The sequence below is a fragment of the Salarias fasciatus genome, chromosome 5 (assembly GCF_902148845.1).
Source record: "Salarias fasciatus chromosome 5, fSalaFa1.1, whole genome shotgun sequence".
Classification (NCBI taxonomy): Eukaryota; Metazoa; Chordata; class Actinopteri; order Blenniiformes; family Blenniidae; genus Salarias; species Salarias fasciatus.
The window spans coordinates 16,002,171-16,018,257 of record NC_043749.1 but is presented as its reverse complement, the minus strand read 5'-3'; the positions used below and the strand labels follow the sequence as shown (position 1 = coordinate 16,018,257).

The window sequence follows — 16,087 nt, the reverse complement described above, 5'->3', positions numbered from 1 at the left end:
TGCCCTCTGCCTTATTAGGAGTGGCTGATTCAGGCTAGCATGCTATTTAAAAACTGAATGTTGAGCCACATTCCACCCAACACCGTCAGCCGTGGCCGAGGCATGGAAGTGAGACGTGGGGAAACAGAGGCAGAGAAGAGAGGAGAGCACAGTGCAGAACAGAAAAGACAACAAACGAGAGAGAGACAAATCTCTGACCTCAACTGACTTCAACAAAAAATGTCCCCACAGCTTAAGTGTAATTATAAAAGGGATGTCAGCAATGAAAATGCTTGGCTCGATTGCATGACAGCAAACTAGCAGTAAACTCCCACCAGCGGCTCCTCTCATATCTGCTGTATTATGTACACACTTAATTTAGAGCTATCTCTATGGCAGTGGGGTATTTTACCTATAAATACAGTACATGCTGTAGCTGGAACGCAGATCATGTAGACGTGGATCTACAGAGTGTTCCCAGAGAGGAGGCTGTAACAAAGGAACAGTAGTGCTGTGTGTATTTTACAAACTGCAACACTGGCTGCACTCTGTTCTTGATCATGTGAATCAAAGGTGCATCCATTCCTACTGGGGTTGATCAGAAACACTGAAATGTGACAGACTGCAACACACTTTAATGTTTTAGTGAGAAAAACAGAACAGTTTGCCAGTTGATCCACAATAATATTAAATAACATAAAGAAAATTGAACGGCGTGAATGTATATTATAGAAAGAATGTGTTGTTTTCAAATCAACTTTGCAGAGTTTGAGTGTTAAATTTGTTTGAATTACAGGAAAAATGAACTTGCAGGTTTAATTTCGTCTTGTTTTGTCTCGAGAGCCCTACTGCCAGAGTATTTAAGAATAAAACGAAAGTTTGAAATTCAAAAAGTATACATATCAATCTAATCCTTTATGCAGCCCCTCAATACACAGTCTATCCATAAAAGTAGCTACACCCTGTATAACTTTAATCCTTTCAGACAAAAGATGGGTAATCATGGCAATATCCTCGATGGTAGCAGTAGTCTGTAGTCTTATGTCATGCAGTGGGAAGTGGGAGGGGTTTGCAGACAGCCTGAGATCATCTCCTGACAGCGTCTACACACTTACTAAACCACAGTCTGACCTCTGCTACAAGCTACCAACACAGAAAAATACAGAAATCAAACACAGAAAAGTGACAAAAATAAATGACATTTCATTTCTAAGGAAATAAAATGCCCAAAAAATCCATATCTTCTTATCCTCCCATACCAAACCTTTCACCTCCAACTATATAAATGCTGCAAGAAAGTTTTATTCCTCAAGGCAATAATGATGTATGTACCAGAAAATATATCTCTTGTGTCCAACTGTATAATATATTGTCACCTCTGATTTAGAGAGAAACACTGTGTAGTCAAACAAGTTTGATCACATTTATAAAATCCAAATCACAGTGTGGCAGGTAATGAATTTATACAACTGATGACATTTCACACTCTTTACGAGGCATTAATTTCAGTAGATACGTCTATATATGCTACAGATATGAGTATTATTTTGAATTGTTTGATGCACAAAACAAACAGAAAACATGAACATGATGAAAAAACTAAAAGTGATTTCCTGCAAATCTCATGTGTGAAGACATGTGAACCGGGACTGACACCACCCGGGCTGTGAGACAGGCTTACTTTCTATTTTCTGCTCCTGCCTTCTCTTTTCTGACAAACATTTTTGTCGGTCTGCAGCAGTGCATACCTCAGGAATTACTCCCCTCACCTTAACAAGCAGGAGCACAAAACAGTCACCCAAAGGAAACCTAAAGTATGCTCCTGGGGTGTCAGTGGCGGTCTACATGAAGACACGAAAAGCCCACCAACCAGTGTAACGCAAATGAAAACTGGTGTTGAACAAAGGACATCTGGTCTGATAGGATCTGATTCCTCTTATAGCTCGACATTCCTGGAGGATCTGGTTTATGTTTGAGACTTACGACGATGCCTTGCCCCCCCACCATGCCCCGCGCCCCCGCTCACGTGCACATACAAGGGCAGGTGTCAGGGTGTGAGGCTGGGAGGTCTGTTAATCTGTTATATCGCCACTATTTGGAGCGGAGACTCGGACGGCTCCCAACACGTCTGCCTGCATCGGCTGTACCACCCTCTCGGAAGGAGACGCATCTTGTTGCAGAAAACACCTTCCAAAGAACGGCGTGATGTATATTCATGAAGTGAATTTTAAATTCCAGTCAAAGAAAAATCGGTGCATGATACTGTATGTGTTCAATCAAATTTAAGAAAAAGAATCTTTGAGCGGAATCGAAATGGAAAAAATGGAAAAAAAAAATTCAAATAAAAAAATATTCAAAAAGAGAAATGAACATAAATTTTGCTTCTGTTCACAAGATATCTGTTCACATACCGGAAAGGGGCAATGGATTTGAAGTCATTCTGTCGATTCACCAGCAGAGCAAACAAATTGCATGAAATAAATGTATTTTAAATCAAAACTCTTATGTTGAAAGTGAGAATCACGATCTCACCTCTAAAATTACACGTTAAAGAACAGGTTTTGGTTAATCTCAGACTTTGGATGAAATTCCTACAAGACTGTGTATGAATTGTGTTCATATTACATTCTATTTTTGAATATGTATTTTAACAGAATAAAAACAACATTTAAATTGTACTTGTTCAGTTTTATCATGACCTGCTCTGAAAACCTACAACAAATAAGACATGCAGAGTAAAATAATATATAGAAGCACTCCTCAAACAATACACACAGGAAATAAAACAGATATGTTTCATAAATAGACATGGACTGAAAATGTTTTAAGTCCAAATGAGTCTTCAACCACTGTGTAAATGAGTTGTGTAAAGGCGTAAATGTTACATTTCAAATGATGCTTCAGTTCTCAAATAAGAATCTAACAACTCTTTAAACACACTTAAAACACTATTAACATTGCCCATTCAGATACAAACAGTACCAAACTCTGACACGCACATATGTCCTGAATTTCACACCGATTCATCGTCACAGCTGAGTAACACTCAATAATTTGCCCTTCACCCTCATCTCAGCTCCAGACCATTGTTCAGGACTGAATCAGACTGAGTGATCATGATCTGCTACGCTATGCTCCTCTTTCTGTAAACCAACATTCGACATGGTGTGTGTGTGGGTGTGTGGTTGTGTGCATGCGTGTTTAGAGTAACATGAGTAGTTTGGGGCATGTTGTTGCAGCACAATGACCCTGGAGGAGATATCAGGGTGCTGAGAGTGATGTTGATAGTTTGTAGTGGAAAACCCACACAAATCCAGACACTACAGACACAGTACCGGCATATATGTGTGTGTGTGTGGTATGTGTGTGTGTGTGTGTGTGTGTGTGTGTGTGTGTGTGTGTGTGTGTGTGTGTAGGTCATGCACACAGATTAGATAAGCACCTGGTCTCTGTCTGTCTCTCTGAGCTCCTCCATATCTTACAGCCTGATTAAATAAAGAGAGCCGCGGCTGTTCATAAGCCCAAATGTTGTAGCAACTATGCAAACACCAACATGTCAATACAGCCACATTCTGATGTTTAGGAGCTAATATTCTAAATTTCTCAGATAGTTGATTCAATTCCAGACTTGGAGTTTTTTGAGTGGCGATTGCATGTTATTCCTACAAATCACTGGTAATGCATTGTAGCTGGTGACTCTACTGTGGCTGCATCGCTGCATCCTAGAATTAGGAATAGGTCAATGCCAGAAGAAATGGAATTTCCCCAAGGGGATATAAGACATAATGCCATTTTCATATTTGCATACAATTGTAGTGAATGATTCGGGGATGGGGCGTACCCACAGTAACACCCACAGCTTATTGAGGAATGCAAAAATGACAATGTCTTCACATCAGTCTCCAATACCCCAACAACAAAATAACAAAAATAGTCCTAAAAGGATTTGTAAAATCCCCGCATGAAGCAAGTAAGTTGCCAAATTGACAATGCCGCCTCTCTGCAACCTTGACTCATACCCCCTTCAAGGTGTTTCGGATTAAATTCCATGCGGATTGCCCCACACGTCAATGTGTGCATGCGGAAAGCGGTGTCAGAAGTTGGTGAATCTTCATTTCTACCTGTGATTTTGAGGAGGCAGGTACCTGAACTGCAGCTCGATGGATGTTAACCTCGAAGAAGTTATTTCACATCATCAGAGTACCTGTACTGTGGCTACTTATCTACTGACTGACAATGAGGAAGAATAAATGAATAAAGCAGAAAAGAAAGTTTGTAAGTACAGATGAATCAAGGAGGAAGAGGAGAAGGAGAAGTTGATTCCAGACTGCAGATATTGGAGATTGATCTAGGACTGTTCTGGCCAGTCTGCCTTACAATAAAAAAATTAAACAAGTTTATTTTTTTGAAAAAATGTTTTGGCCAGTCCTGGGAAAGCTTCGAACTGTGGCGTATTGATGTTGCGTCATTTGCAGCTCATTTCCTAAAGCCACACACCAGTCAGTTTGCCTTCCCTGTTCGATGTGAACGGGGAGATGGACAGGTGAATACATTTTCTAAAATCTGTACAAATTGTAGAGCGATGTGGCACGGAAATGAAGAAATCATGCAAAGAAAGGATCAAACACAGGATCTGAAACAGCAAGATTGGATGAACGCAGGGTAAAGTCAAAAATCCTTGAGCATCACATGTGTGTTTTTCTTGTGATACACATGTTGTGGAGCATTTCTCACTGGAAATATCCAGCATCCATCAGAAAAGCTAATGTTTAAGAATTGGTTGCTTGAAAAATTTTGTCTCAACAAAAGCGACATCACATTTCATGGAAGAACAAAGCACAGAGGGAAAATTACACCCCCCAATAGCCCATGAGATTTACACCAGGCTGGTGTCCCTCCAACCACGGAGCCATCACTCATTCTTTAATCAAGTAATTACACCAATCAAGGAGAAACTATGCGAAGAGGGGACAAGGCAAAAAACACCCCTACCCCCCCCCCAAAAATAGATAGCCATAACCAAAAACCATCAATGTAAAAATGTACACCCCTCTATTTAGCCAAAGTCATCATCTCTGTTTTTTCTAGTGGTTCATCCCAAAAACAACACAGACGCTCGGTACACTGCACCCTCATCCACGAGGGGAGCATGTGCAGTGACCCCAACACACTCTTCACAGTCCTGTCCACCCCTCCCCCATCCACCTCCTCAGCCCCCCCAACAAGATCTCATGTGCACGCACGTGCACACTCATGCATAAGCACATGTACATCCTCCTTTCCTCCGAAATGTGAAGTCACATCCCTGCACAGAGGCAGGAGAGCTGCTGGAAAACTGGACAGTAATGATCGCACATATCACCACTAGTAGCAAACAGCAGAAGAAAAGACCTTTTCATAATCAGTTTTGGCCTGTCCCAGCTTTTTAAAATGACTCACAGCCTCAGAGAAATATTTAATCATGGCCTATTAACTTGTTCAGTGACAGTGTCCATGTTTTTTGTTTTTTTTTTTTCCTCTTGCAGGATCACATGCTCATGCTCAAAATTCCCCTAACTCTTATGACGTTTAAAAAAAAATGTCAAAGTAAATTTCATGCATTCTTGATAGAAAGAAAACCAAAAAAGAGAGAAATGAGAAACACATCTGTGTCTAAACACAGTAAACACAAAGTCCGTTGAGATATCCCAGAATCCACCGAAACATATTTTAAATCCTGAGAAAATACAAGACTGTTTTGTTTTCTTAATTGATAACATGTAGTGGCAGTCACACTAAAAATGGAAAGAAAAACAGAATTTCTATGGTATTAATAAAGATAGGACTGAGAACCACTTTAAACCCGAGATGGGATTTAGCAGAATAAAAGAATCATTTAATAATTAGGGTCCCCGGAGTGGAAGGCAGATGGAATCATACAAAAACATAATGATGTAAGACATCAATTCAAACAAGATTAAAGAAAAAATGTATATGCTCGAAACAAAAACACATAATTTCAGCAACCTGCCTGCCAGACTAAAACTCCACAAAAATTAAAAGCAGAGACTCATTATGAGGCTAAATCTTTAGAGGAAGACTAAAATCTAAGCTGTTTCAAACTGGTAAAACCTTCAACAGCACATGTAAACAGTTTCTTGCAGTTGTTACCCAACCCTACCCTGGAATGTTCCTGCACTGACTTTACAAAGGATGATACAGTTTGGGAAAAGTAGATTCGAACACTTAAATTTCTAGACGTGACCACCTCCTAACCTGTCTGCTCACACCCCTTCAACATCTGTCCATCACCGAGCAGAATGAGGCTGCTCCTCTAAAGACAGGATCAGCATGGGGCCCTCAGGCTCTTTTTAGGCCTTCTGTTATCCTGGAGCAAGACTGTCACCTTTGACCTGTACACACACACACACACACACACACACACACACACACATTTGCACACACATGCATGCAATGGAAAATGTGTGCAAGAATGCAGACTTTAATAGAGAAATGACTGTAGAAATGGCATGAATATCTATGCATAAACTCCCATGCTCACACACACACACACACACACACAAGGACACACTGCAGACAACAGAAGGCTTTGCAACAACTGTGTAAACTGCAGCTCAGCAAGCTGGCAGCAGCCTGTCCAACAATGCCGACTCAGACAATCAGACTCATAAACTGAAGGACCGGCTTTGAGAAAAGGCCGATTTCACACCTGACTCTTTTGGTTTTGCTGATGAGGAAGCGACAGCTGAGAATGAGGTGAGGGAGCTCTGAATCATCATGTTTTTAACGTCTCAACTCTCTCCAACTACAACGGCAGAAGAGGAAAAGGTTGGGCACGACACAGATGTAAAAGAGAGACAAAAACAGCTGCCAGCGCTGACAGAATACCTCTGGGAGATTGTGGGTCACTGCCCACGGACGTGACTCAACGTCTTGCTTAAATGATGTGTTTGAGGGCGGTGTATCAATCTGAGAAAGAAGAACTGACCAGCAGTGAAAATCAATCACACTGCTGTCTCATCTACTGTCTTTGAGGACAATGGAAAATCCATCCTCACTGCACATACGTCTTTACCAGCGGCGGTGCCTGCCACCTGTCCTGCTAATCAATAAGTGAACGGTCATTTTCAGGCTCAGACGCGGTAATGATTGGCCAACGTTTCCAAAGAGGACTCAAGCCTTCTGTTTCTTTTGATCTCCCAGTTCTTTCTCACCACTTAGCCTCCTGTAAATGTATTGATCTATCACTGATCCATTTAGAGTTCCAAGTTCCACTTCTACTTTTAGAATTTTTCCTGTTTGACCCTTTTTCCAGAGTACTTTGCACTTTTTTTTCACAATGTAAATTAAACTTGATTGCCTCAATGCACCATCTTGTGGTGCAACCTGGTACTACAAGGCCAAACAGACAAGGGCAAGTTGGAAAACGTTCTGACCGGCAGCATCTCACAAAACTGTTTGTTGACACCAAAAATGCTGTTTTATCCCATTCTGCGTATTATATGGCGTTCTGCTGATTTAAAGCAAACAAAACATCACATATTACATCTTCAAACTAAAAATAAAGACTCATTATGACACAAATCAATCAGGTCCTCATATAACTCTAGGAAATTGCAAAAGATGGAAGAGGTTGCAATACTTCAAATAAACACTCAGAAAAAGATTAAAATGGTTGTATAATTTGATGAGATAGAAGATCGCCAGAGGAATTAAACAGCAAATCTATTTTGATGAATAGAATAACTTGAATGGTTTCACCTCCCCTCTAATTTCCTGTCTGCTTTTCATGGTTTCTTTTTGAACTCAGCTCTGTATCAGTTCCCAGCAGGGCTGCCATCACTTGATTGATTAAACTGCATGTTTATCGGAGCCAACACAACACACACACACACACACACACACACACACACACACACACAAATGGCCACACATGTATTAATCAAAAGGGAAGCCTGCTATGATTTATTCCTCCCTGCAGCTCCCATCCCCATCAGACCCTCTGCACCTCCCCCACATACGATTTTCAGAACCGATCACCGCAGTTATTGCGGCTGTGTGATAATGAAAAGCTACAAACACTTGACGTTCTCGGAAGACCTTAACGCATTATCTTCCAGCTCTCTTTGATGGGCAGATGCGGAATCAGCTTCTGTTCCATCGACGCTGCCAAGCTGCACCTTTCCTCTGCACTCCCATCAGTTTCTTCATCGCATGTTTCCTCCTGACTCTGCAGATTGGCCCCCGTTTTCACCGAGCACGTGGTCTGCAAAGTAATATTCTTGAAAGCTCTCGGCCAAGCAGCACTGCTTCCCACCGAGCTTTTGTCAGGGCTCTGCAGCCCAGTGGAGGAATGGGAGAATGCTAAATAGACAGAGAGTAAGTGGGAGGTAGTAAAGGGCATTAATCGTGTGTGTGTGTGTGCGTGTGTGTGTGTGTGTGCCAGACTGTAAAACCTGTGCTATATACCCGTTGCTCTTTCTGATCTCCCATATGAATAAGCTCTGCAACCGTTTCTACTTTTATGAGGCTTTAACGTGAATGGCGTCCCTGAGATTCAGCAGGAAAGTTACTGTGGGACCAAGTTGTAAGGGGCATTGGAGAAACGGTAAGAAGGAGGAGGAGAAAATCAGGAATTGAATTAGGAAGGGGAAAAGGGGGAAGGTTCATTCTCATCTCCTAAGCTGGGGGTGAAAAAGCAGCTTTTATCTGGCTTTTGTGATGTAAATCAGCACCTAGAAATTCTTCTTTGTGTTATGAATGTCCAGGGCACTTCAGTTAGGCCCCGTTTAAACACATTTCCATCCATAAATATGGGGAGACGGCTGTGTTTTTCATGGTGGATAAAGTATACAGTAAGTGCTGCACATCTTTAAAGCACATCTTATCCCTAAAACTTCAGAACTGAAAAAAGCAGTTCTTTTATGGTTGGATACCCGAAGTAAAAGGGGAGCCTGACCCACACTTTAGGATTTGCTGCCTGAAGTAAAAATGAAAACGCTTTTTGCCAACACTGATACATGGCAGCGGGCTGCAGTGTCATATTTAGACAATAAGTGGGAATTTGGCACAAAACCTGTTGTGTATTTTTCAAGACTCGGCGCTAATCATTATTACCTTCTAATCTTCTCAGTTTCTTTTCACTTATTTTGTTATCTCCACAAGCTTTTTGAAAGTCATCCAAAAATCACCCTCCGTCCTCCCGTGTTGGTATTTAAGTCGTGTTAATCAATCCTGCAGCTTCACAAGAGGATTTGTTCAGCCTCAGAAAGCTCCGCTACAGATTCTCACTCAGCCAATGAAACCGAACTCCAGACAAGATGTCTGGGACTATATCGGCGACCCGAGGCCCCCCCAGGCAGTGACACCGAGTGTTCCTGCTCGCAAATGCACCAAAGCAGGTCCACATGTAAACATGAACCTCATTGCAACCTGAGACTTCTGTTCCCTCATGACAGCAGCGCAGCACAGCCAGCTCAAGGTCCACTGACTCAGTTATCCAGCGTCGGGGTGAATCATGGTCTAACGATGTTGTCAGTCATGTGAGATTGACAAAAATATGGCTCAAAAGTACTTCTATCGATCCACACGTAGCACAAGAGGATCAAATGGCTCTCAGCAGAGAAGATGTCATTCAAGGGCAGAAAATGAAAAAAAAAAATCAAAGCTTTTTTGCGACAGCATTTTGAAACATGAAAAATCTTTACAACGAAACACAGATTAACCTAAAGAAAAGACACCAAAGTGTAAATCTGGAGGCTCTGCAGCAGCGTTGCCCACACTAAGATTTACATGCCTGTGGCAGCAAGCTAAACACAGAAAGCCGCACGCTATATCATGCTGTCAGGGGCTCGTTCCAAGTACAGTGATGCATGGGACTAAAAGCTTTCAGGGTGCAAAATTAGTACAGTCAGTATATTATTCTTATTATAGAATGTGAGCAGCAAAATATTTCAGTTAGCATCTCATGTCTTTGCTGATCACCTTAAACCTGTATGGTGCAGCATCATATTCTGGTTGAAGAAACACTTTCTAACTCTTTAAACTGTCCAAATTGTCGATCTCTTTCTCACTGTTTCAGCGGTCACTAAAGTGCTTACATACGGCAATCCAACCATTGACAGAAACATGGTATTTGGGGGATCAAATCTGCAACCCCACAATTGAAAAACATCCTATTTTACCTGCAGAGTAAAATGCAAATACCTCCAGAAAAAAAGAAAGCGTAAGACTTTGTGGGGCGTTCCGTTTGTCTGAGAATTTCTCACTCATTCAGAATAAGACCAATTCCTTGTAAAAACATGCTTACGACACTGTAGTCCACTGCAACATTGCAATATAGATGCATGCAGGAAAGAAGTGTTAACATTAGGTATGAAAAATAAGTTAAAATACAGAAAAAGTTATAATTTTGTTCATCGGGATCCTGAAGTCTGATGACAACTGAACTCAACAGGTGTTTCTTTTGCTCACATGTCACCATACTTTCCCAACACCTTTGTTCTAACAGTTTTCTTTCTCAGATGCTTGGATCAAGATTTGCGTGTTGGATGGGTTGTTTATGTGTTGTATGGTTGATAGAGTGGTAAACTTTAAAAACACACGGTCGCTGAACTCAGGGATACTGGCAACGGAGATATTATGAAGCAAAGGGGGCTTCCTGTCTTCACCAGGCACGGCACTATTAGAGGAAACACTTCTCATGGTATTATAAATAGCACACACACACACATATACACACACACACATAACTCAGACTCAAATACCCCTCTCATCTCATCTCATCTCATCTCATTCTCTGTCTGGTATCAGCAGAAGAGGAAGGCCCCTGAGCTTCGGTCCAGACGCTGATCCCAGTCAGCCAGTAAAGACAAGGTTGAAGGCTTCCAGATACCCATGATGCCACACCGATGCTCTGATCCTCCCGAACACGGCATGCTTACACTTCCTCCACACATGTCGTCACTGAGCAGGATCACATTACGGACATCAGTCAATAAGAGATTATCGGGTCACTCGGATCAGAGTGTGCCTTGACATTTTACTAAAGACAGAAGAAGGAACTGTGGGGTTTTCACGGCTACTTGATGGCAGCATATACAACAAAAAGATCATCTCTTCTGAATCATCTTTCTTTGGAGGACTTCCTGTAACAGTCCAAACCCACGAGCGATGAAACCCAACGAGGAGAACCGCATGACTAAGACGATCAGCATTATGCATTAAGGACGGTGTGATTCAGTTATGACTAAGCACAGAACAGGACATCAAAGCAGCAATATCATATTCACCATCGAATCAGATGACATAACGCACACAATGACCTGAATGCAGTGCGGCCAACGGCAGCGGTAACCTAAACTTTCAAATCTCAAAAAGAAAACGAGTCAATAGCATCTAATTACGGTATATTTCTGAGAGGCTGTTGGAGGACAGTAGATCAGAGAGGGAGAGGTCATGATGACAACACAATGGAAACTCCAATAACACAATTGGCACAAGCATAAAGCTTAATGGAAATGTATTATTCAGACAGCAGAGATCATTACTGTGTTCCTACCAGAATAATAGCTTTCTCTGAAAGTGCATTATTATTACCTCACAATGTTTGGGACTCATAAAGACCTGATTACATGTAGCAGCTTTTGAACATGAACTCTGTGTATTCAAGCGGTGTTGTGAAAGTCACTGAACACAACATTGGTAATTGATAAGTGGTTACAAGTTACTTCATTGAGTAATTTTAGTTACCACACGAGTAACTGCAAATTAAAAGTCACAAGTTGCCTGAAAAAGTAACTCTACTTTTTATTTTGTTCAGTTGGACCTATTCAAGTGATGTGATTGCATCAAATTTATTTGCTTCATGCCAACAAAACACTTTTTTTTTTTTGCACTAGAAATGACTCAGCGCTATATTCAAGTGACTGTTTGCACAAGATGTAAATCAGCTTATTCTTAGCACGCAAAACAAAAGTAATCAAAAGCAATCTAAAGCATGAGCGAGTTATTTAATATGCTACATGCAACATCTCAGTGAATCTGGCCCACAGCTGTGTAATTGTACTTGCTGTGACACTTTAGTGAAGTTATCAGCACAAATCTGTGATCTGGGATTATTATTTTTTTAAATGCAGGTTTGGTAAACTAATAACAGACAGACGGGATCAACAACACAGTCGAGGTAAAATATCAACTTATAGTCAGCAGCAGTGGAATAGTTAATGTAGCCATAATTTATCGCTGTGAATATACCAGTCATAAAGACAGTTGTCTCTGATGTTACTTTAAACGGGAATAAATCAGTTCAGGACGATGAGGTTCGACTTCTTCAATTAAAAGGAGTTTAGAGAAATAGAAACAGGCCAATTAAATGAGAGACAGCAGTATTCAGTAAGTCTAAATAAACTGCAGTGAATGGAAATGCAGTACTAAACTCTCAAGTAAGCAGTTACTGATGCATTACAGTTAAGAAGCTCTGTTAATATGCACTGCTCAACTTTTCCCCTCAGTGACTTGAGACTCTTCCAGGGCCGCCAACAAACCTGTAAGACTCACATTACACTGCAGCTTTAATCTGAATGCTAAATTTCTTTTTTATTCACATAACAAGGTTATGTTTTGACAGCAGTAGTTAGTCCTGAAGCCAAACAGTTGACGGCTTAATATGCACAAACTCAAATAAAAAGAAGCATTTATGTATCACCTCCAAATGTCCAACAAATCACATTCAATGCTTGAGATAATTACCTCATTGTTACATTTTCATATATCAATTTTACTTGTCACAAATTTGAAAAACCTCACAGAGATGACTTATATTTAAAACTGATTTACTTTGTTTGATGTAAAAATAATAAAATTGTGAAATACTAATACTTGCTTTCCAGCTGAAATAAATTCTGGGTAGAGCCCACAGAGTCTGCTCAAATCAGACAGTGATCAGAGATGAAGTCATGACAGAATCACCTCAACATAAAGCTGATGTCGCAGCATCCTGGCAGCAGCGTTATTCACGCCTCCCTCTTCCGGTAGATGCATCAGCACATCAGGTCGGACCTTTATCGACTTCCTCCGGGCAGTAACACTGACGGAAAGCCCTCCCTCCGGTTTACGCGGGGCACAGCGGTGAGCGATACAATACCATAGTCTCAGAGTTTTTAAAATAACGCGGAGGAATGCCGTTGGACACTGAGCAGGTTCAGACGGCTGACGGGACTCTGATGTCATTCTGCCGGTCTCACCAGGCGACACCGCGACTCCCGCCCGAGTAAACTGAGGAGCCAGCAGTTAAATATGGAGATCCAAAACAGGAGCTCGGACTAAGACCCACTGCCACAGACCCCCTGAAACTTTCAATCAGATTGTTTACTTGTGTTTCCTGCTACGCTACTAAGCTTAAGAAGACAACAAAATATTTTGACATTTAAAAATTATTGATTGTGTAATGAAGTTTTCAGATCAGGAACTTAGATAAAATGCAGGCTTCAAGTGGAAATGCATTGTCAAATTTAAAATTTGGCAGAAATGCTGAACAAAACTACAATAAAGATGCTAAATACCTTAAATAAATGACAGATGCAACATTTAAATATTTTAACATTTTTGAAAAGTTCCTTTTTAAGTTACATTTTGTTTGCGGATTTGAGATACTTCACATTTAAAGATAAATTCTTTTGTGTGTGTGTGTGTGTGTGTGTGTGTGCCGATGGGTTCAATACTTATTCCAAAAAAACTTTAAATCCATCACATCCCTTTGCTAATGGAACAATAACTCACCAGAAACTTCCAAGTATGCAAGAAATAGTTTGATTTACTCCCTAATCTATTTAAAACTTGTTTCCTTTTCCCTTCAGCATTAATGACGAAGGTTAAGGAGAGTAAATTGAGTCTTCCTCCTCTTTACAGTCCTGCAGCAAACATTTACAAAGATTTAGGAGGAGACCTGTTGTTATAATTTATTCATGAGTTCTGGAGGATGGGCACGAGCTCCCAATGACTCTGAAAGACACAGCAAAGCAGCTGTTGGCAAACAGCAGATTAGAGAACAAACACTGAAGCCAACACTTGCCCACGAATGAACACACACAGGCCAACACTCTGAAGGAGGCTCCGATATCAGCTCATCTCTGGCTCTCTCACCAGATCTACAGTACCAGAGAATTCACTTAAAAACCATTTCCCCCCCCTTTTTGTAACGATGTCAAACCCTGCAGGGGAATTCAGCAGAGCTGCACTCTCACTCTCCATTCGCTTAAATCACTGCTGCATAGAAACTCAACTCAGATATGAGGCAGGCAGTGATTTGGCAAATTTAAAAGAGTGGCGCAGCAGTACAGAAATGTTGCTTTCAGTCAGAACAAATAATCTTTTCAGATTAATTGTAAACAGAGCATGGAGACAAGTGCAGGTATGACACATTTGGAGTGAATGAAAAAAGACGCAGGGCACACGGGACGCGCTCAGTGCCGCATTCAGCCACTCACCAGCTCTGGGACTCTGGGGTAAGCTGCTGGTGAAGTGCAAGAGAGAAGCCAAAGAAGGTCCCCCGGTCTCCCAACTTGTGCAGCGTGTGAGTAGTATCCAGGTTAAAGGCCCTGGCTGGGCTGGAGAGGGTCAGCAGAGTCCAGATTAAGGTAGTCCAATGATAAGATGAGAGGGAAACGGAGTTCCCGTGTCCCACCGGGGCTGCCATAGCGGGGAGCAGGTCCTTCGGCAGAGCAAGTTCAGTTCAAGAAGAGCACAGGGTGAGATTCCTTTTATGGCTGCCAGAGAAAAGAAAGAGAAAGAGAGGCAAATGTGTGTGAAGTCTCCTCTCCTGACCCTCTCCTCTGCAGATGCCTCCCTTGTTTCCAGTCCTTTTTCTCCCTCGCTCCGCCGAGCCGCCTCTCAACTCCCGTTTGCTGCTGTCAGTCTGGAGAGCGGGCTGTGGAAATGCAGCCGCTACTACTAAGTGTGTGTGTGTGTGTGTGTGTGTGTGCCAGTGTGTTTCTCTCAATGCATGTGCGCCTCCCCCTCCTCTATGCTCAGAGGGAGACAGAGGACAAGTGCCTTGAATAGCCCGCTCACTCCTCCCCCTCCCCTCTCTCTTTCAGGCCCTCCGCCCCCTCCGCCCTCCTTCCCCTCTCTCAGCTGACATCAACACTCAAGGGACTTGTGCCAAAATACCAGGCAAGGTTGTCAGGATACTTGGAAGCTATTGAACGGAGCAAGAGAGGGTAAAAAGACAGCAGACTGTTTTATCTTGGGAGTTCACACGGTCCAAACGGATTCCTCCTGCAGCCGCTCGCCGGCCGCTGCAGGTGCTTGTTGAAGGTAGGGGAAAAAAACACGAGGACAAAACATTGGAAGCGGAATAAGCCTGAAGACAAATGAAGTGAATGACTTTTTCACTCTGGGCCTGAAAGCTCTGACATCTCACTTCAGGTGGTAGCGAGCTGGAAAGAATGTGGGAGACAAAGGGGGCAGAAATGTGCACAGTGACCCAGGAAACTTTATTACAACCTTTAGCTGCTCTGAAAAGCCACAGAATATGTGCCGTGACCGAGCAACACGAATAGAGACATGATCAGAAGAGCTGCAGGATCGCAACAAAGCTTATTAGTCACATAATTTACTTCTCTAAGAGGGTCCTCAATGTCATTTCCCGAGAAAAATAAATAAAATAAATAAAATAAAGAGCAGAGTGCATTTCGCAGTTCTTCTTTCACTGCATTGTCTTCCTGTTCACAACTGTTTTAACCGGCAGAGTTCTGTCTCTGTTCGGTCAGTCTGTGTGCAGCTGTCAGTGCGTCGCACAAGCCGTCACACAGCCACAGCCTTCACACAGCCACACAAACAGGTGAAACGCTTGGCCGAGGACTTCATGGTCCAACTACTGGAGTTTCTGACAGTTGATGTCAAAGTCACAGCTTTCAGGTTTGTCATAAAGTGCTGAAAAGATGCATCTCTTTTACTGCCAAACGCATCAACTTGCTGTATGACGTGGAGCCGACTGAACTTTATGCCTGTCTTTGGAGATCCAGACAATTAGAAATTATGACCAAAATATTTCTATGATCACTTCAATAAACAGCACAAATCATGCAAGAGTATCTCAACTGGGATA

General features: G+C 41.9%; 1 protein-coding gene across 4 annotated transcripts in view; it reads right to left on the bottom strand.

The window, feature by feature from the left end:
• Nucleotides 1-14,929, bottom strand: part of itga7 (integrin, alpha 7) — a 35,354-nt gene extending 20,425 nt beyond the window's left edge. For all 4 annotated transcript variants that reach the window (XR_003931491.1, XM_030091886.1, XM_030091887.1 and 1 more), the window contains exon 1: nt 14,466-14,929. Coding sequence is in view for 3 of the 4 variants with exons in the window: in XM_030091886.1 (XP_029947746.1) it covers nt 14,466-14,674 (209 nt within the window). In the remaining variant the exon portion in view is untranslated. The remainder of the gene's footprint in view (nt 1-14,465) is intronic.
• Between the last annotated feature and the right edge of the window lie 1,158 nt (nt 14,930-16,087).